At 34.6% G+C, this 20,544-nt stretch overlaps 1 protein-coding gene across 1 annotated transcript in view; it reads right to left on the bottom strand.

Annotated features, from left to right (window-relative positions):
* Positions 1-8,365: 8,365 nt before the first annotated feature.
* Positions 8,366-20,544, bottom strand: part of DESI1 (desumoylating isopeptidase 1) — a 15,097-nt gene continuing 2,918 nt past the window's right edge. The window contains exons 2-6 of the mRNA XM_087968253.1: positions 18,684-18,705; positions 16,913-16,982; positions 15,739-15,848; positions 13,479-13,601; positions 8,366-11,270 (exon numbers count right to left, since the gene is read on the bottom strand). Coding sequence (XP_087824379.1) covers positions 11,177-11,270; positions 13,479-13,601; positions 15,739-15,848; positions 16,913-16,982; positions 18,684-18,705 — 419 coding nt within the window. The 3' untranslated portion in view covers positions 8,366-11,176. The remainder of the gene's footprint in view (positions 11,271-13,478; positions 13,602-15,738; positions 15,849-16,912; positions 16,983-18,683; positions 18,706-20,544) is intronic.

Raw genomic sequence — 20,544 nt, 5'->3', positions numbered from 1 at the left:
GGGAAAAAACTGGTGTATTGATTGTTCTGAGACAACTGACTGCAATGTTTTGAGTACAACCTCGCATTTATTGCTCAGGTCTAGACTGAGCAGGGAGATGAGATGAACTTAATTTACTTCTATGCATTAAGGTTCTTGATTAGTCCCTGTCTGCTTTAAGGCAGGATTATAATTTTATTCATTTATTGCATTTATATCCTACTGCAACTGAATAGGAGGAAAAATATTAGTGGGTTACAAAGCATCTCTTTACCTGAGCTTACAGGTTTGGCTGGTTTCCACAATAAACTCTATCCCTCTTAAATGAGATAACCTCATTTGAGATCACAATCAAATGATGAGTTGTGATATGCAGGAGAAATGTGATCCTTTTAAGGATGAAGTGGTTATGTTCATTGTGATTTATCAATGCTGCTATGTGCTACCTTATACATAGAGCTCATGTAAAGTGAGTGCATAGCTGCTACTGTTCACCTATTGACTGACTGTGTGGATTCAACTGCACATGAGTATGCATGCTTGTAAGTTTACACACATGTGGAGCCTTTGCCTACCAAATGGCTCTGGTATGAATGGCTTCAGGAGTGAAAAGTTTGTTCTGAGGCGTTTCTGTTAGAATGATCCAACTTCAGAAATCGAGAAATAAAAATAGATCGCAAGTTACCTTGCTTGAAATTTTGGTCAATGTCCAAACGGGCAATCAACTAGGAAGTAGACAAATTCATTGCTCCCAGTTTCCTGACAAATATAACTGCTGCAGCTACCCAGATTTTAAGTCAGTTGAGTGGATAAATGGGCAAGGGTGATATCTCAGATATTGGTAAAAGAAAGCTTAACTTGACTGAGCATCTTATTTTAAACCCTGCTTTTGTTTTTTTATTTTTTTATAAAGAGTTTTTATTTTTTTAAAAAACAAACATTCACATACAAAACATAAAAACATAAAACCATCTTCCATTTTATATACATACAGTGTGTCAGTTGGTTACAAATCTTTTGTGCTATACTTTTATAATCATTTACTCACAGTTTATATCAATTTTCACATTGTCAAACTAACATATGCTTATATATTTATCAGTTATTAATCATCCATGACTAAACTATTCCTTCATTTTATATGAGATATTCCAAATTTTATCTTAAAATTTATGTTATACTTTCAACCATTGGTTATATATGTCTATATTATATTTTATATCAATCTGTTAAATTTCTATTACAGAGATATCTAGTCTATTACATTACCATGTCTTTTTATCCAACCATTGATAAAACAAATCCCATATCATATAAAATTGTTTATCTTCTTGTTCTCTAATTTCAAATGTAAATTTACTCATTTCAGCACAATCCATAATTTTCTTAATAACTTCCTCCTGCATAGGTATTTTATCGTTTTTCCAATTCTTAGCAAATACAATCCTAGCCACTGTTAATACATTTACAATCAAATATTTCAACTCTTTGTTGTATATTTCCAGTATAATTCCCAATAAAAAGATCTCTGTGTTAAGTGTCCATAAAGTTTTTAAATTACCTTTTCATCAGTACCCATGAAAATTTTATCTAAATCAGTCAGCTTATCATAAGTACCTTCTGTTTTAACAACTATATCAAATCTAGATTGTATTTGCAAATATGAAAACCAGTTCATTTTTACACCTTGTTCTTCCAATGCTTGCATAGATTTAAGTTCACCCTTTTCATTCAATATCTCACCATATCTAACTGTTTCTTCCTTTTTATATATTATTGGATAAGAAAAAGCTTCAATGGTAGATATTCATAATGGAATTTTTAAATAATATTGTCTTTTTATCTTCTCCCAATTCAAAAACAATGCCTCTCGAATATAATGTCTTCTAAAATACCCCTGTGTTTTAGTTCCCTTATACCAAAGGAAGGCATGTCATCCCAACAGCAGGTCATGCTCTTCTAAGGACAATAGTCTATTGTTCCTTAATGTTATCCATTCCTTTACCCACATCAAATTTGTCGCCTGGTAATACAACTCCCAGTTAGGCAAGGCAAACCCTCCTCTTATTCTTGCATCTTGTAACAATTTTAATTTTATTCTTGCATTTTTGCCCTGCCAAATATATTTCAGCACAATTCTATTTAAGTCTTCAAAAAACTCTTTCCCTAGTCAGATTGGAATTGTCTGGAATAAATATAAAATTCTAGGCAATACATTCATCTTAATTGTAGATATTCTCCCAATCAATGATAATTGTAAGTTTCCCCATTTTGTCAAATCTGTCGCAATCTGCTGTTTGAGTTTAAGATAATTATCCTCCTTCAGTGTGCTACATCTTGGTGTGATGTATATCCCTAAATACTTAACCTTGTTTGTGACCTGTATTTCTAAAACTTCTTCCAACTCTTTCTTTCGTCTTACTAACATATTCTTTGTTAATATCTTTGTTTTATCTTTATTTTCAAACCTGCTACTTTTCCATATTATTCTATTTTTTCTATTAGTTTAGGTGCTGTTTCCAATGGCTCTTCTAATATAAATACCAGGTCATCTGCAAAGGCTTGCAATTTATACTCTTCCTTTTTGATTTTCATTCCTTTTATTTCTTTGTCTTCTCTAATATTCCTATTCAACACTTCCAATGTTAACACGAACAGCAGGGGCGACAGTGGACAACTTTGCCTTGTCCCTTTTCTTATATCTATAGATTCTGTTAGTTCTCCATTTACCATAACCTTTGCAGTTTGTTCATAGTATATCATTTCAATGGCTTGAATGAATTTTTTACCAAAGCCCATTTGTTCCAATTGCAATAACATAAATTGCCAACTCACATTGTCAAAGGCTTTTTGTGCATCTAAAAACATCAAATCCATTTGCTTCTCAGGATATGCCTCATAGTATTCCAGAGTATCCAAAATAATTCTCACATTGTCTTTGATTTGTCTCTTTGGCAGGAATCCATTTTGATCAATATGGATAAAGTTATTTAAATATCTTGTTAGTCTTTCTGCCAAAATTGAAGCAAAAATTTTATAGCCTGAATTTAATAGGGATATAGGTCTGTAATTTTTAACTTGCTGCAGGTCTGTATCCTCCTTCGGTATAAGTGTAACATATGCTTCTGTCCATGTTTTGGGTATTCTTTTCTTTAACATAACTTCATTCTTAACTTCTAATAGGCGAAGATTCAATATTTCCTGGAAAGTCTTGTAAAATTCCGTTGGTAAGCCATCTGGACCTGGTGCTTTTCCAATATTCTGTTTTGTTAAGGCTTCTGTTAGTTCCATCATTGTTATATCCCCTTCTAGCATTGTTTCAGTATCTTTAGGTATCTGTGGTAAATTCGCTTTCTGCAAATATTGCTTAACTTTTTCTTCTTGAATATTCTCTTGAAAATACAATTTCCCATAGTAATCTTGTGTAATTTTTTTCTTCTCCTCATTTCCATAGCAAGCATGTCCTTCTTCATTTATTAGTTGGTTAATCCTTCTTGATTCTTTCTCCTTTCTCAGTTTATAGGCTAGCCATCTACCTGGTTTATTTGCATCTTCAAAATAATTCTGTTTAGCATTTTAATTTTTTGTGCTAATTCCTCTTTCTCCATTATGTTTAATTATATCAATTTTATTTTTAGTGTCTTTTTTTGCGGGGACTTCTGTAAATCTTTTTCCAATTTTTTATAATCATCCTCCAATATTTTGAAAGTCTTTTTCTGTTTTATATTTCTTTTCCTTGTATAGTCTATTGTTAAGCCTCTTGTGTAGGCCTTCATCGTGTCCCAGAGGTTCTGTAGAGATGTATCTTCTTTTCTATTTTCTTTAAAAAAGAAAGCAAGTTCTTTCTCTATTTTCTATTTAAAGTCTTTTTCTTTTAATATCAGTATTATTTAAGGTCCATCTGGATCTCCTCTTATATCCTTTCCAAGTAACTGTCACTGGATTATGGTCTGCCCAAGTGCTTGTTTCTATTTCAATCTCTCATATGTTAGCCAGTAATTCTGCTGACATCCATATCATGTCTATTCTAGACCACGAAGCATGTCTGTTTGAGTAAAAAGTGTATTGCTTACTCTACGCATTTCTCTCTCTCCATGCATCTTTTAAGTTGAATTCTTCTGTTATTCAAAAGAAAGATTTTGGTAATATCTTTCTAGCTTTCTTTGTTGATTTCTGTGTTTTGTAGTCCAACCGATCATTAACTATTCCATTAAGATCTCCCATCATACAAATATTAGCATAGTCCAGTTCAATTATTTTCATATGTAATTTCCTGTAAAATTCTTCTTGATTATCATTCGGAGCATAAATTGCAATTAAAAGTGTTTTAACATTATTGTCCATTATTTCCACCATCAAAATCCTTCCATTGTCATCTGTGTAAATTAATTCTGCCAAAATTGTGTCTTTAATATATAAAACCACACCTCTTTTTTTAGATTGTGCCAGCGATACAAATAATTTTCCTAAATGTTTTTTTGTTTCAGTATATATTCATGTTGTTTTTTAATGTGTACTTCTTGTAGGCAAATTATATCAAATTTTAATTTCTCTAGTTTATGAAATACTTTCCTTCTTTTAGTAGCCAAGTTAAGTCCATTTATGTTAATCGTAATCAATTTTCTTTCATCCATGTTAAGCTTTGTGAGGGGTTTTTATTTCTCTAGTAGGTCTTAATTCTCGCTGCTCTCTGGGTACACCACCTACTGCACCTTCTTCTTTCTCTTTTTCAATTACTGCTATACACTCCTCTTGGAATTCAGTTAGTGACTCTTCCTTTCTAGCTTCTTCCTCCTTTCCTCTGAAATATTCTAAGTAAAATAGCTTAGCTTTTTCAACTGTGTCAATTCTGTGTCTTTGTTCCTGCCAGGTGAACAAGAGGCCTTTCATCAGCCATCTGTAATTTACTCCTCTTTTAAGTAACTCTTTGGTCAAAAATAAATATTCTCTTCTCATCTCTCTTACTCTTCTTGGTACCTGTTTCAGCACCACTATTTCTTTATCTTTGTACTTTAAAGTTTTCTCTCTTGCCACCTGCAGTATGTGTGTCTTAATAATCTTTTTAGTGAACCTAATATGAACTTCTCTTTGTAGTCTGTTTCTCATTGCGTATCTTGTATAGACACGGAACACTTCATCCATCCCATCCATCATCTTCTCTTTAGTTATCTCTAACGTTCTGCCAGTATTTCTGTCATTATTTCAGCAAGATTTTCACCTTTCCCTTCTTCTACATTTTGAAATCTTAAGTAGAATTCTGATCTGTCAATTTCCCATCCCAATGGTTCGCATCTGCCCTTCTCAACATCGCTCAATCGAGCATCAATATCTCCAATTTTCTTGTCCCTTTGTGTATCTTCTTCTTCAATTTTTAAAAATCTATCTTCATATTGCATCATCATCTGTTGAATATTTTCTACTTTCTCACCTGTCTTTTCAATTCTTTGCTCAATATTCTTCATTCTCTTTTCAATCTTCTGAATTCCTTGCATAATCACCTGTAATGTTGCTTCCTTCTCTTTCTCCTGTTGTAAGATTGTCTGTATTGACTGTTGTCCTCCAGATGGTGAAGAGGCTATTGGTATTGAGGAAGCTGGTACTGTTGTCTTTCTGCTCATCCTGTAGTGCTTACCTGTAGAGAGGGAGAAAGAAAAAAGAGAAAAGGAAAAAGGAAAAAAAAAGAGTACAGGCAGGCAATTGCCACTCCAAAAAAGAAAAAGGGAAAAAGAAAAATCTTCGGGCACTTATGTACCTTAATCTAATTATTTCTCTTAATAAAAGAGAGAAAAGGAAGAGGATAAAAAAAAAGAATTAAAAAATTTACGTTCTAGTTTCTGGAATAGAAGGTTAAAATCCAAATATAAAAATCCAATGGTGGGGGGAGTAAAAAAGGAGATGGAAAATAACCTAAAGTTAAGCCAGCCACTGCCACTGAGTATCCAAGGCTCTTTAATAAATCAACTCAATGTTTCTGATTCCAGTATTTTCAAGGTCACTTCAATCTTCTTTGTTTCAACTTCAGCTCAAAGCTCTAAGTATTTAATTTCACAGATGGGCACCTGTATAAACAATCTGCCATGCTCATCCCACTATCTTTTCCAGTGCAAAGCTCAGAGTCCTTGAGTATAGCACAAGTACATAAACAAACTGAGGAAAGAAAGAAACAATACGTCCAAGCCTCTAGATGGCAGCGCTACTTTTTTCCCCCTTCACTTTCACTCCCCCCTCATGTATACCAGAAATACCAGAAACAAAAAGAGAAAATAGAATCCTTCATTTTTTTTTGAAAAAAATAAAATAAAACTTAAATCCAAAAGAAGAGTCTTAATCAAAACAGACTTACAAAAAATTGTTAAAAAATAAAAAATAAAAACAAAGATGGAAAATTTAAAAGAAACCAGTCCAGTTTAAAATTCAGTAACTTTACCAAATTCAAAGTTCCAATAAAAAGGGAAAAGGAAAAAACTTTCACTTTAACTAGCTTAATTTCACCGCTTAAACACTTTTCACTTTTAATTTCACTTTAAATCTTTCAGGGTGTTCTCTTCAAGCAATAATAGGTAAAAGTTCATCTCACCAAACTGACACACTTTCCTTCAATCTCTTCCGTACCGGAGCTGTCCCAGCTTCAGCAGCTTGAATGGCTGCCTCTCCGCTGCTGGCAAAAGGGCTTTTCCTGGATCAACCAGGGACTTTGCGATGTCCCTGGGATCGACAGGATGTGCCCTCCTCAGTCACTGTCTCTATGGGACAGTTTACGTCCTGTGGGACCATCCTGCAATGGAGATATCAGCGGTGATCTTGGAGCTTCAAGATCGCATGCTGTACCGCTGAGACGCCAGCTCCGCCCCTGTTTTTATTATTTTTATAAATAATTTAAGATGAAAAACATACAAATACTTTCTCATTTTCCCCACAACTCTGTTGAGCTGAGCATGACAGGCCCCAAATCACCCATCCGGCTTTTATGGCTAAAGTGGGACTAGAATTTAGTTTCCTGGCCATAAAATACTTTCCAGTGGAGTTATTCAAAATCAGGAGTATCTTTGATATTCTGATCTTTTTAAAAAAATTTTTTTTTAAAAAAAACAGTTTATTAGTTTTTACAATTAAAAACAACCAACGATACATACACAAATAAACGAGAAAAAAAAAGAAGGAAGAAAAGAAAGAAAAGATTGAAAAGAAAGACAAAAGAAAGAAAAAGAAGGAAGAAAAGTTAAACGCATTCTTATTTTTACAGTTTGCAAGATCTTTTTTTTCATAGCCTTTGATTTATGTCATATACACACACCTATTCTATACATATATCGCTATCTCATTGTTATAGGTTAATACTTTCCTCTTATGCCTTATGGTATATAATTTATCTTTGATCAATCCAATTGTACCAACAATTCCAACTATCATAATATAGTGAAGTATCTTTTTTTTTTAGTGCCAAAGTCAGTTTGTCCATTTCTGCACATTTTGAAATTTTATCAATAATCATTTCATCTGGTGGAATTTGATGTTGTTTCCAATATTGAGCAAAGGCTAATCTGGCCGCGGTTAAGATATGTATTGTTATGTATTTAGCTTTTTTGGAAATTTGTTTGTCAAAGATCCCTAGTAGGAAGGACTCTGGTTTATATTCGATCTGCTCTTTTGTAATTTCTTCCAACCAAGTTTTGATTTTCTTCAGTATTCTGATCTTAAAGAAAACGGATTTCTCGACCATGGGAATAGTATAGATATACATGATTCAATTCTGAGCATTAGATAAGTTACAGAAGCTTCCATTTGTTGTACAGAATAATGAAAATATTTCCCCCCACTGAATGTAGCATGTATATTCTGAAATTTCTCCAAATAGTTTGGGTCACTACTGTATTCTGGAACATTTTTGTTGATACATATACTAATACAAATAATACAAACCATATTTATCATTTAGCAGCTAAACACTGCTTATGTGAAGAGGTACATCTTGAGCAATTAAAAAACTTGTACTGAAGTTGCCAAGTACGTTTTCAGAAGCCTGAAAAGCCAGAGCCATTCACCTGACCTTGATTTAGGTCATAATCATCTCACTCATAATGCATCAGGGCCATTTTCCCACCCAACCCCTACAAGATACTTTAAAGATGGACTAGTAGTCTAATACAAATTAAAGCTGTACATAGAAAAAGAAATGCCAGATGTTCAAGTTTGTTTTGAAAAAGGCTGAGGAATGAGACATTATTACTGATGCATGCTGGAAAATTGAGAAAGCCAAGGACTATCTAAAGAAGTCACCATGTGCTTCATTGATTATAGAAAGGCTTTTGATAGTATAGGATGATATTTTAGAATATCAAGATAAATAGGAAGGCAAAAATGCTAAAATAAAACAAGCAAACTCAAGTAGGTTCTGACAAAGGCTTTATTTTAATTACAAAACAAGAACAATATGGAATTCCTGGAAATGACAGACCTGTTAAGCCAGATCTTTGCTGTCATATACAGGTTGCTCAGCTTTCCATGCCCATTGACAGATTAAAAGTATATCAATTTAAATACATGCACATTTCATACTTTATATAGACTTATAAATATAAGGATGGGAAAAATGTTAAGATATGAATGCAGCTATATTTTTCCACAAGTATAAAGCAGGTCTGCTGTCTCTGAACTGACCTTAGTCAATAGTGTCAACTAATGTGGAACATAACAAACAAATCATTCAGATCCTAGAATTGAGACATCAGTTTGAAATGCAGCCTCTTTTAGGTCTCTATTCAGTGAAGTTCTACATATTATTGCACATCACTGAAAATAGAGCCTACAGTGTATTCCAGAAAGCAAAAGAATCTTTTCTTTACTGGAAGCAATAGAGAGGACATAATGCAAAAAGTAGAATATTCCTTTTACTCTTAGTGAAGACAACTACCTAGAATTGCAAATTTGCTTGGGAATAAATCCTGTAGGAAAAAAATGGCACCTCTTTCTGAATAAACATGAGTTTACTTTGCATTTTCTGAAGTTATAGGAAGGAAAGTTCCAAAAATATGAATAAATAAGTAACAGGAATTTCTTCATTTCTCCATATGCTCATAGGTACTAGTTAAATGGAGAAATGTACATTAAATTTGACAGAGGGAATGATGAAAAGTTATACAGGAAAAAGCAATCAATTACATTATTAAAATTACAATTCAAAACAGGTTTACTAGAAAGCATGACTTTTTGGAGCTTACAAGAAAGTATGTGTGTTTTTGATGTAGCTTTTAAGAAATCAAGATATTCTAATCAACCAATGCTTCCAATATTTTTAAAAGGTTATATTTTATATCAGCAGTTCTCTATCACACATCCACAATGATTGTGATAGAGAAGAGATATGGCTCTAAAAGCAGGTACAGTATGTCATATAAAAAGAACATTCAGAACTACTGTATATTCACTGTCATTCCAATTCTTTCTGTGTTGCACTAACCAATATAGGTATAAAATACTTTTGTAATAGAAAAATACTTTATCAGATTGCAATCTGAAAATTCAGCACAAAAGTTCTTGGGCATTTCAAAAGCATGCAGTTAATGAAGCATTCTTTCTCATTTTGTTTACTGCTCCATTCATTCAGAATTTTCTATTTTTCCTAAGGAAGGAAAACTTGTGTTGCCTACCAAGAATTTTTCTGAGCCTCAGACTTAAAACAGCCTTTCTCATCTGGCATCACCAATACTGTGTCTTTGGGCAACAAATTCCAGCAAGCAGTCCTGTAATGTTTATAGATAGTGGGGTTTGTGGTCCATCACATAATCTTTCAGAAGTTCATATTTTAAAAAGGGGACAAAAACATTTGGACTGCAATCTAGTTCCTTTTGAGGTTTGTATTTTATAGTCGATACATTGTACAAGTGAATATTATCTCCAAGTATTAGCAGATTTTTCTAATGTTCTTCCAAATATTAGGAGAAAGTAGAGACAAATTAATAGCCTCTCAAAGCAAAATCTTGTAGTTTCTGAAAAAAATCCAATTTAATGAATAAAAATTGATATCATGAAATAGTCTGACATGGAGGGAAATGTATGTGTTTTCTCAGAGAGTAGTTGTCATTGCCAAATAATGCTTTCTTAATCATGTTCAGCAGAGAAGAAAGAAATATTATACCTGTTTGCTCCTCAAACCGAATCTAGTGTTCTGTTACAAGTATTTACAGGAAAAAAATGAAATGGGCCCAAAGCCTGATTAAATAGATAATTTTTGTTGTTTAAGAAAAAAGAACCAGCCACAAGATGCTTCTGATGTAAACTGGATGTTAGCATATGGATAAGAGGGCATTTATAGGGATGGATATAAACAATCTAACCATATTTATATATTTAAATCTCAGACTTAAATAATAGGTCTTAAAATTGATTTTGGAATTTCCAGAATTGAAAATTATTAATCTACACTCTTATTTGAAAGTTTTACATTGCATAAGTGTTGTGAAAATAATACGTTATTTATTGTATTAGTCAAATTCATTTAGCCTTATTTAAAATATGGTGTTACTGCTTACAGTAAGACCTTCATTTCTACCCATTGTACATTTTTTTAACATACAAAAGATTAATATAGCACAAGGGTTAAGGCTATTCTTTCTGGCATTGAAAAGGTCAGATTTTCAAAATAAGCAACAGAGATATTTTTGGCATCAACAATCCACACTTAAAAATCTATTACTGTATATATTTCTATTGCAGATTGGCTTATATTTTCTGTTTAAGAAGCATTTTTGAAATAATTTCACAGTGAATGTTTTTAGTTTTTTTTCTCCTATAAAAATTAAAAGCATATTCAAGCTTATTTTGTAATCTTGTTAAATTTACAACTTTGAGGTTACAAAATACTGCAACAATGGTAATGAAATTAGTACATTTGGGAAGAGATGGCTAAGATATCCCTGTTATAGTAGACTATGCAGGTGGATCTCCTAATTTCCACTTTCTCAGTAGGGAATAGTAAAAAAGTGAACTGACAAAAACAGTTTTAATAAGTAAATACATTATTTGATTTTATGACTATATTTCTTCTGATATCACCACATGACATGCAATAAATATTTTCCCTATCAAGTCCGAAATGCCACTTTTGAACCATGGCATAACTTTATAAGACAGGTATCTAATACAGTGGAGTTTTAAAAGGAAATGCCCTTGTGAATTGAGATATTTTTCACTGTCTTTGCTAGCTCTGTCCATTATGTCTGCTAAAAGTATTTCCTCCAGGTGGCTGGATCTGGATGGAGTCAAGAAGTGGTCGTAATGCTTGTCCAAACGGTCTGTGACAGTAAGAAGCATGGGAGAGGGTATGTTTAAGCTTTCAAAACACTTTGTAACTAAAAATATTAAATTTAAAAGCAAGACACCTAAGAACCTTGGGGAGAAACTGGCTATTCACAGTCAATAAAATCCTTAAGAGACATATGGAGAAGTTAACCTATGATAATATCTAATCAGGATGAAGAAAAAGGAAGCCTCCCCCAAAACTTTGTCTATAATAGCACAGAACTTTTAGACATGGAATTTATTCTCATTTTTGTCTTATTTTTTTCTGAGGGCTTTATGTTTCTTTGCTTCATAGCTCCATAGCATTAGATACTGAATTGCTCTGCAATTAACTCCATACTTTGTCAGTGAACTGCTAAGCACATTGAAGAGGTGTGCTCTAAGAATATATTTAATGTATTAGAGAAGGGGTGAGCAGTTCACTGAGTTCTTTTGTGTGTGTGTGTGTGTGTGCAGGTGGTCCATGGTTAACAATAATTGGGACCAGAATTTGTGTTACTAAGCAATATGGTTGTAAAGCATGACATGACATGACCACATTGTTGTTTAGCAATGGAAATTCTGGCAGACCTTAGTGCCATCATGAACTGAATCCCACCAGTTGTTAAGTGAGGAGTAGTGGCACTGTAGCAGCACTGGTGGTGCTAGCAATGTTCTTGAGGCCCAGGGATGACTCTGATCCGCTATTGGAACTCCCTGGGTCACTACTTCAGTGAGTACTGCCATCACCAAAGAGTGCTGCCAGGCAAGGTAGCCAAAAGGAAGAGCTTGGGAATCTCCCTGTGGTTGTAAGTGTGAGTGGGCTGCCAAATGTGACTGCAATGGCACTGCAACAACTGTACCTTGGGGGACTGGGTGTAGCATTCATTCAGTGTTGCCATAACTTCAAATGGTTGTTAAATGAGGACTATCTGCAGGGGTGGGATTAAAAAATCCCAACAACTGGATCTCTGCCCAGTTGCTGGGTAGGCATGGTCATGGTGGGCGTGGCCTACCAGAACTTTTGGGAAGGCCGTTTTTCACCTTCCCCAGAGTTTGGAGGCTTCCCTCGGGCCTCTGGGAGGGCGAAAACCTCCGGAAGCCGGAAACAGGCCTGATTCTGAACTTCCAGGAGGTCCTTTTTTCGCCCTCCCAGAGACTCTGTGTGGACCCTTCACTTACTTGCACCTAAAACAGGCTGCGTGGAGACTTCTGGGAGGGGTGGGATCGGTCGGTTCAACTACCGGTTTGGGAAAACCAGATGTAAATTTAACATCCGGTTGGCCCGAACTGGCTGAACCTCACCCCTGACTATTTGGATCACTTTCTTTTTACAAATTCCTGTTTTTGATGGTGCATCACTGAAAAATGAAACTATACTTCAAATAAATTAATTTTACTCCTGGAAATTACTATCCTCTCTACAATCTTGGTACTCAAGATTGTAGCTGCAACTAGTACTATACTACTAGGAATAGTAGGGAGCCCCAGACAATGCAAGGTTCCCTCTCCATCTTGATGGATGGTGATTCACGCACATTGTATGCTGCTTTAATAGCAGCTATCTATAGCCCAAAGCACGACCCCTATCTACTTGCCAAAGCATGGAGTTAATGTGCTTTGATTTCTGTCATAATATAGCGTTATGTGTATAATGACATTAAAATGTTTCCTTGCCATATATTTTGGACTGCATGCTAGAGCTCATTTAATCTGAGGTTTTTTCCTCCAAATCATATATTTTAGCTCTTTTTTGTCCATAAAAGTTATTGTATAGCAATAGCAATAGCATTTAGACGTATATTCTGCTTTACAGTGTTTTACAGCCCTCTCTAAGCGGTTTACAGAATCAGCATTTTGCCCCCAACAATCTGGGTCCTTTGGGTATAGTAAATTACCACCAGTAGTGGCAAATTTTGGGGAAAAATTCAGAAGGAAGTTAATATAGTTCCTGATATGAATTGGGAACATATTCTGTAGTTGGGACTTCTCTGTTTTCTTCAACAACAGAGTGACCAGTTTAAGAATACTTTTTATTTTTATTTTTTAATATATTTAATACAGTTGGACTTGTGTCATTTGCTTGTAGGTGAGCTTAGGAGGCAGAACACTGTCTCAAGCTGTCTTGCCCTTAAAAATTCTGAGAAGGCATGGTTATTAAAGTTAGCATGCAATGTGGCAGTGTAAACATGGTATACTATATAAAAAAAGATTACACTTACGTTGCAAGGACTTCAGATGGAAGATCTGTAATGTAGGAAGGGATCTTTCTCCCTGTCAAGAATTGTGCTACTTCATTGCTGAATGTATTACAGTTATGATCAAAAAGATTATAGGAGTCTCCTCTGTGATCCACCAAAAAAAATCAACAAGAAGGAACATGAGTAAGATGTAATGCAGAAAAAGTCTCAAGGGTTCAAGCATATAAAGACAATTTATAATTACAGCATCCAGATCAAAAGCTAACTGGATTTTAACTGATCTGTTGATACAGTGGGGACACTGTATTTGATTGTTCTTTCTCCAGCACACCCCTGCCACCTAGGCCTGCTACTTTGTAAATGATATGAAGGGAATTGTTGCCCTTATACGAAGTTAGTCCTTGACTTACAACAGTTCATTTAGTGACCATTCAAAATTAAATCCCTGAAAAAACAACTTATGACCATTTTTCACACTTACGACCGTTGCAGCACCCCACATGATCATACGATCAAACTTCGGATGCTGGGCAACTGATTCCTATTTATGACAGTTGCAGCCTCCCAGGGTCATGTGATCACCTTTTGCAACCTTCTGACAAGCAAAGGCAATGGGGAAACCAGATTCATTTAGCAATCGTTACTAACTTCACAACTGCAGTGATTCACTTAACAACTGTGGCAAGATAGGTTGTAAAATGGGGCAAAATTAACTTAGCTATTTTGCTAGCAACAGAAATGTTGGGCTCTACTGTGGTCATAAATCAAAGATTATCTGTATAGGCTCCGTCTGCAGGTTTTAAATCATATAGTGAGTCTATATAACTGCAGCAGTCCTCCTGCTCGATACATTTCCCTCCCAATGTTGCAAATTGCATTTGCAAATATTGCAAAGTGGTGATAGGAATGCAATAACCAGCAAGTTTGATGCCATTTCCTTTCACATGCAATTGAAAACATCAAGAAAGAATGCATAGGAAGAATAGCTATATTGTACTTACTATGTCTATGGGTACAGAGTACAGTCAGTAATGTTTCAAAAAGCCAGTGTTCAGGCAGAAATACAAAAGCTAGAATGGAATTATTAACTCTTTTCTGCCTACAATTTATTAGTCAGCCTTATCTTCTAGAGATTTTTTTCAAACTATATTGAAGAAAATACATATTTTATTGGCATTTAAAATAAAGAAACTAAGGGCAACAAATGGATTAATCACCTTGTTGGTGTCCCACTTAAATATGACAATTAGTACTGCAGCTTCCATACATGCCTGATAAAGTGCTTTTCTTGTATGTTGGAAGGCAGAAACCATACATCACTGTGAATGCAGCATATCAATTCTAAATTGATTAGATTGCAACTGTTCTACAATATACACTGCAATACTGTATAACACTCTGGGTGAAATATTGAGAGATAATACAAGATTTTATTTGCAGATTTTATTTATAAAGAAATTATATTATTTTGAAAAGCAATTGTTATGAAAATGTGGACATTCATGTTCTAACTTAATCCCAACTGACACAGTAGTTCTCATTTAGCAAATAAAATTGTGACCCACAACCCAGTCATTAAGTGAAGCAGTCACTAAGTGAAACCATGCTTATGATTTTACTTAAACTTTACTTTGGTCTGCAGATTTGTGAAGGTCATAAATATGAAGATTGATTGTAAAGTTACTTTTTAATCATCATTGTAACTGCAAATAGTTGCTAAAGAAGACAGTCACTAAACAAGCACCATCTGTAGTTGGTCAATCTCAATTTCTCTTCTCCGTTACCTATATTTTTTTGCTGATAGTATTTTTATTGTATTAATAGTCACATATCAGTAATTCTTTGTACACTTTACTGCTCAATAAAGCATGAGATTGAAATATATGAAGGAAAACAATCTAAGACATTCTATTTCTCACCAAAACAGATGATTAAATACTTCAGTGTTTTGATATGGGGTAAACAATGACTGACTAACCAGTCTTCTGTATTTATATTTAAAGGTTTACATGAAGGGAAACAAGAACATTAACAATATTTTGTTTTATACCATAAATCAATCCAGAAGTGACATCATTATAACAATTAACAGCAAATGTAATCAGCATAGTATACTGACTCTTCCTAGTTTATCCTTATATTCTAATACCTTACATGGTTTCAGCCTAAGTGTGCATATACTTTCAGAATTTTACATAAAATGTGCATAAATATTAAAAATAATTATAATGAGTTATTCCCTTCAGAGCATATTAGAATGGAAACTAAGTAGCAGTCTCACCGGAATATAGATTCCCCCAATGAGGACAAATATTCTAAGAAGAGGTCTTCTGAAACTTCAGTATATCCCAGATCTACAACTGAATCTGGAGGCCCAAGGAGTGTTCCACCCTACAAAATTTGCATTCATTAGGTTACTAAGTCATCACAAAAATTTATCAGTATCTTTTATAGAATAATTTAAGCTGAAAACTTTCTGCAAAGTTTCACAATATGCTCACATCATCTGCAAACTTCCAGAATTTACATCTGCTATCACTAGTAAAATTGACAGTAATATTTCATAGGACCTCATATAACTTCTTAATCTGGAGATTTGGAAGAGCAGGAAAACTTATTTGCTTTTGATAGAGATGTGGTCCCCCACATCTTGCTTTAGAAAAGAGAAATATAGTGGCTTTAGAGGAAGGACCAGGACTTCAGTTTGTCAGTTAAGGTTACTCTGTTAAATAAAAACCCACTGTATATTGCTAATTAAATCAGCTGAATCATAATTGCATTAGGAAATGAGATTCAGAAAGAAGTATCTTTGATTTAAATCAAGTTTTGCAGAGCTGAAAAGATTACAGTACTTAATATTCAAAGCAATAGTTATTGTCCAAAACACAAAGCAAGGTAATGTGAGACATTCATCCAGGCAATAGAAACTTTTTTGGTGAGTGGGTGGGTGAAGGGTTGGCAGTCTCTGGTGTTTTTCATGTACACCTATCCATTCTGCTCAGAGTTTAGGGTGCAGAACAACTTGTTTTGTTCCACAAACTAATTTGCTGTCCTCAGTTCTGATGGAGGCCCTTATCTCATTGCCATTACTGCAAAATTAGTTTTTTGTCTTTTATATCAGTCAGCAAGACATTTGGGTAAACCCTAATATTTTTTTACAATATATTATTGTATTAATTTTTTTAAATGTCTTCTTTGTAGAAAGCCAGGATAATAACAATAATCTCCTGTTCTTTGTTTAAAATTTCATTTGTTATCTACTCATATTCATTTTAGTGAAAAACTTTGTTTAGTTATTTCATTTCTAAGTTCTTGTGATTTTACAGGTGATACTGAAGTATATAATTTCCCTATATAAGAATGGTAATGCTAATTTCAAAAAATACAAAATTAATTGAAATCAGCTGAGTAAAAGTAAAAAAACACAATAACTTCTCAGATGTCTGTAAACTTACAGGTGGGCAACTTGAAATCCCCCCACTACCATAGAAGAATTCATCCCTGTGGGCGACTATGGAGGTGTGCCTGAGAATAAATAAACAGCAGGTTAAAAGAAAGAGTAAATCTCCAGCCAGTATGTTACCTAACAGTTTATCAAGGGTAATACAAATGCAAACAGATTATTTACTGCCTTTATCTGTCTTTAGACATAATACTTTGTCTTGTACAATACTGTAGAATATTCAGAATTTCAGACATTCCCAAAACATTTACCTTCCCTCAGCATTTACCTCTTGCCTCCAGCAGTCAATCAGCATTTTATGACAAACTAGCTCGATACCTGTGCTTCACTATGAAACTATGTGGTCGGGCTTAGTTTTTGGGGAGGAAAATAAGGGGGGGGAAATTTGCCTCTGCCTACCAGCATCCATCGGTATTCATTTGGCTAGTGTCCTGTCAGTGTGTAAAAGAGTTGAGGCTGTTTGGAAAGTGAAACAGTATTTGCTGTGTGAAGAAGACACAGCAAGGAGCCTGGGCGTGGCTTAGCTCAACTGTTCTGTACTAAAGTTGGTTGCTGCTCTGAAACTGAAACTGAAACTCTTCTGCTTGTGTTTTGCATTTGGAATAGATTTCTTTTCAGGTGTGGAGGGGGAGCAGAACTCCTTAGCATCAGAGCGTGTAAATAATATACGAAATACCAATGCTCTGATGGTCATTTCGAAAAATCCTTTCTTAATGAGCACCTAGAAGCCAAGAGGAACATATGTGCCAAATTTCAAGTTTGTAGGCTTTACAGTTCTGGAGTTTTTGTGATGATGCATGAGTGGTATTTTGCTTTGATATAATATATATAGAGAGAGATGCTTGCCTTATTTATGTGTTTGGGGTGTGTGCGCATTTATTTATTTTATTTGCCACCCATTTCATTTCAAATTGATTCTGGACAGCTTACAACATTAAAATCAATTAAAATAATAAAATATAAATATTTCTAAGGCAGGGGTATCAAACTCACGGCTCACGGGCCGGATTGTCACATGCTGGCCACCCCCACCCCCGGTTTAGTGAAGGGGAAAAAGTCGCAATACGTCACGTGATGAAATGTGATGCCACCAGTTTGACACCCCTGTTCTAAAATAATAGACATGGAAATGACAATAAATATATTTATAGTTAAAATTGTAGTTAAAAGTTGTGGGGGGGAACAGGATGCAACAAAAGGAGGAAGTGGGATTACCGCTTAATTCATCAAACGCCCCCTGTGTGATGCTCCCCTATTGGGGCCCCAAGCCATCTGGCAGAGCCTGGTCTTAGGCTCTTATGGAAGGTCAGCGGGATGGCAGCCAATCTCACCTTAGGGGTAAGATGTCCGAAAGGGCAGGAGCCATGGCACAGAAGGCCCTTCTCCTGGACCCCGCCAGTTGGAATTCCTTGGTTGCTGAGGCCCACAGCAGATGGGGTGGGCCAGACCTAGGGAGGTGAGATAGTTCAAGTAACATGGACCCATGCTATGCAGGGCTTTAAACGTGGTAACACCAAGTATTGCACCCAGAAGCAAACTGGCAGCCAGTGCAGCTCATGGAGCAGTGGTGTAACATGAGCCATCCTTGGTGTCCCAAGAACTGTCTGTGCCCCCACCAGTGGTGGGTTTCAATTTTTTTTTACTATCGGTTCTGTCGGCGAATTTTTAATCTCTTGACCACACTATCTAAATTATGTAGCGCATAACAGTAAGGATCTCCCATAGTACAAACATTCCAATTAATTTTGAGACTAGTTACTTACCAGATACCCTCTAGTTGTTTACCTGTATACAAAAGAAGAAAGCAATAAATATCAGCATCTTCAATTTTCTAAATTAGTTTCTCTTAGAAAGAGCTCAGAAAGTGAGACTTAACTACCTCATTTTCTTAAAAACCTTTGAGAACCTTTTTTTCTTTTTCTTGATGATTCTTAAAGTATGGCTGGCTGATAAAGGATTTATGATATAATACGTAAAGTTGATTCATCATATCTATATTAATATGTTAAGATTGATTTAGAATAATTTTTCTCTTAGATGAAATAAAACATATTGATGAATTATTTTTTATTTACATCTGACCTAATATATTAGAAATGACGTACCAACAGTGCAACATATTTCATCAAGTGAATATGCCCTGTGCTGAAGTCTCAATATATTACGAACATTTCAATATTACTATATCTCTAAAAAATTGGAAGCAGATTTTATTGGATATATTGGTATCTGCTTTTGATGAGGCATATATGAAACTGGATATTACAGATACTTCATAAATCTAAGTAATATTTGAATTTTCTGTTTAAGCTGCTTTTAAGTAGAAAGATGATTTTTAAAACTCTACACTTTCCCCTTTCATCTCCATTTGGAAATTAAAGCTCTTAGGATAAACTTGCCAAAGCATGCCCAATAAAAGCAAAATTTAGCTTTAACTAGTATTGTGGTGTACTCTGAGCTTAGTTGTTTTCTTGCAGATGTTTCATTACCAAACTAGGTAACATCATTAGTGCTAGTAGGGAATGGGGTTTGCTCTCATTTTATATACTACTGTACTGGCTCGTCCTGTCTGTATTGGTGGGAATGGTCTTGGTGGTTCCTTGATTGGACTGTTTGTTAGCTTATTTAGCAGTTCCTTGATTGGAGTATTGTTTGCTTCTTGACTGTTAGCTAAAAGTTAATCTTGGTGTTAATCTCTGCCCATCTGGATGCTGATTGCTGGTTAGGTGTTTTCTTTTTTGTTTTCTTTTTGGCTTTTTGGTTGTCTCTTTTGAATTGTATGCAGATGTTGTTTATGTCTATGTGCCTGCTAGTGGCTGATTTGTCGTGAGTGTCAGGCATCCAGGAATTCTCTAGCATTTTTGGACTGGCTTGGTTTAAGATACTCAGAGTTTCCCTATGGTTAAGCCTATCCACCTGTTGTGAAATTAAGCAGTTTTCATTATGTATTCTGACTGTTGTTAATTAGTAACAGAGTTCGATGTGGGAGGAACTTGCAATTCTGCTGAAACTCAAATGAGTTACTTAAGACGACACTTTTCTTCATCACAATGACAGTGCAAGTTCAGATATGAATGAAAGTAAGAAAGTGAACTTTAAAAAATTATGAAATGGTTTAATGTTTACGCTTTGCTCTTTTACTAAAAGTACAGCACTTTGATAAACAGTAAATGATTCTGTCGTATTTTTAAGAAAAATTATCCCTTTTGGACTTAAGTATTGTGAAATCCCTCAATCACTAAATATTTACTTTGCAAATGCAAATCTATATGCTGAGGATACATAAAAATTCAACATGAATATCTAAGTTCAGTGCTGTTTTGCAGATATCAGGAATGGATATATATATTATGGATTAAAAATAATAATCCATCAATAGTGTGGGAATAGTTTAAAGATAAGATGACTTAGTTTGTTTCTTCTCAGTTCCATGATTTTATTCCAACAGTGATATAAAGTCATTTTATTTGATCATATAAAATCATATGCTGTTCTGGTTGCCACTTTTACTGATCAGAAATTAATTTTAATAAAAATTCTACTCTGTTACATCAGACAGAAAGTTACTGATATAGGCCAGTAGTTAAAGTAACTAGTTTGATTAAATCTTATGTACAGTATTTA

The sequence above is a fragment of the Notechis scutatus genome, chromosome 6, assembly GCF_049901735.1.
Source record: "Notechis scutatus isolate UNSWTSFEM ecotype Mainland chromosome 6, rNotScu1.2, whole genome shotgun sequence".
Lineage (NCBI taxonomy): Eukaryota > Metazoa > Chordata > Lepidosauria > Squamata > Elapidae > Notechis > Notechis scutatus.
The sequence above is the reverse complement of the archived record's forward strand: the minus strand, read 5'-3'. Positions and strand labels throughout refer to the sequence as shown.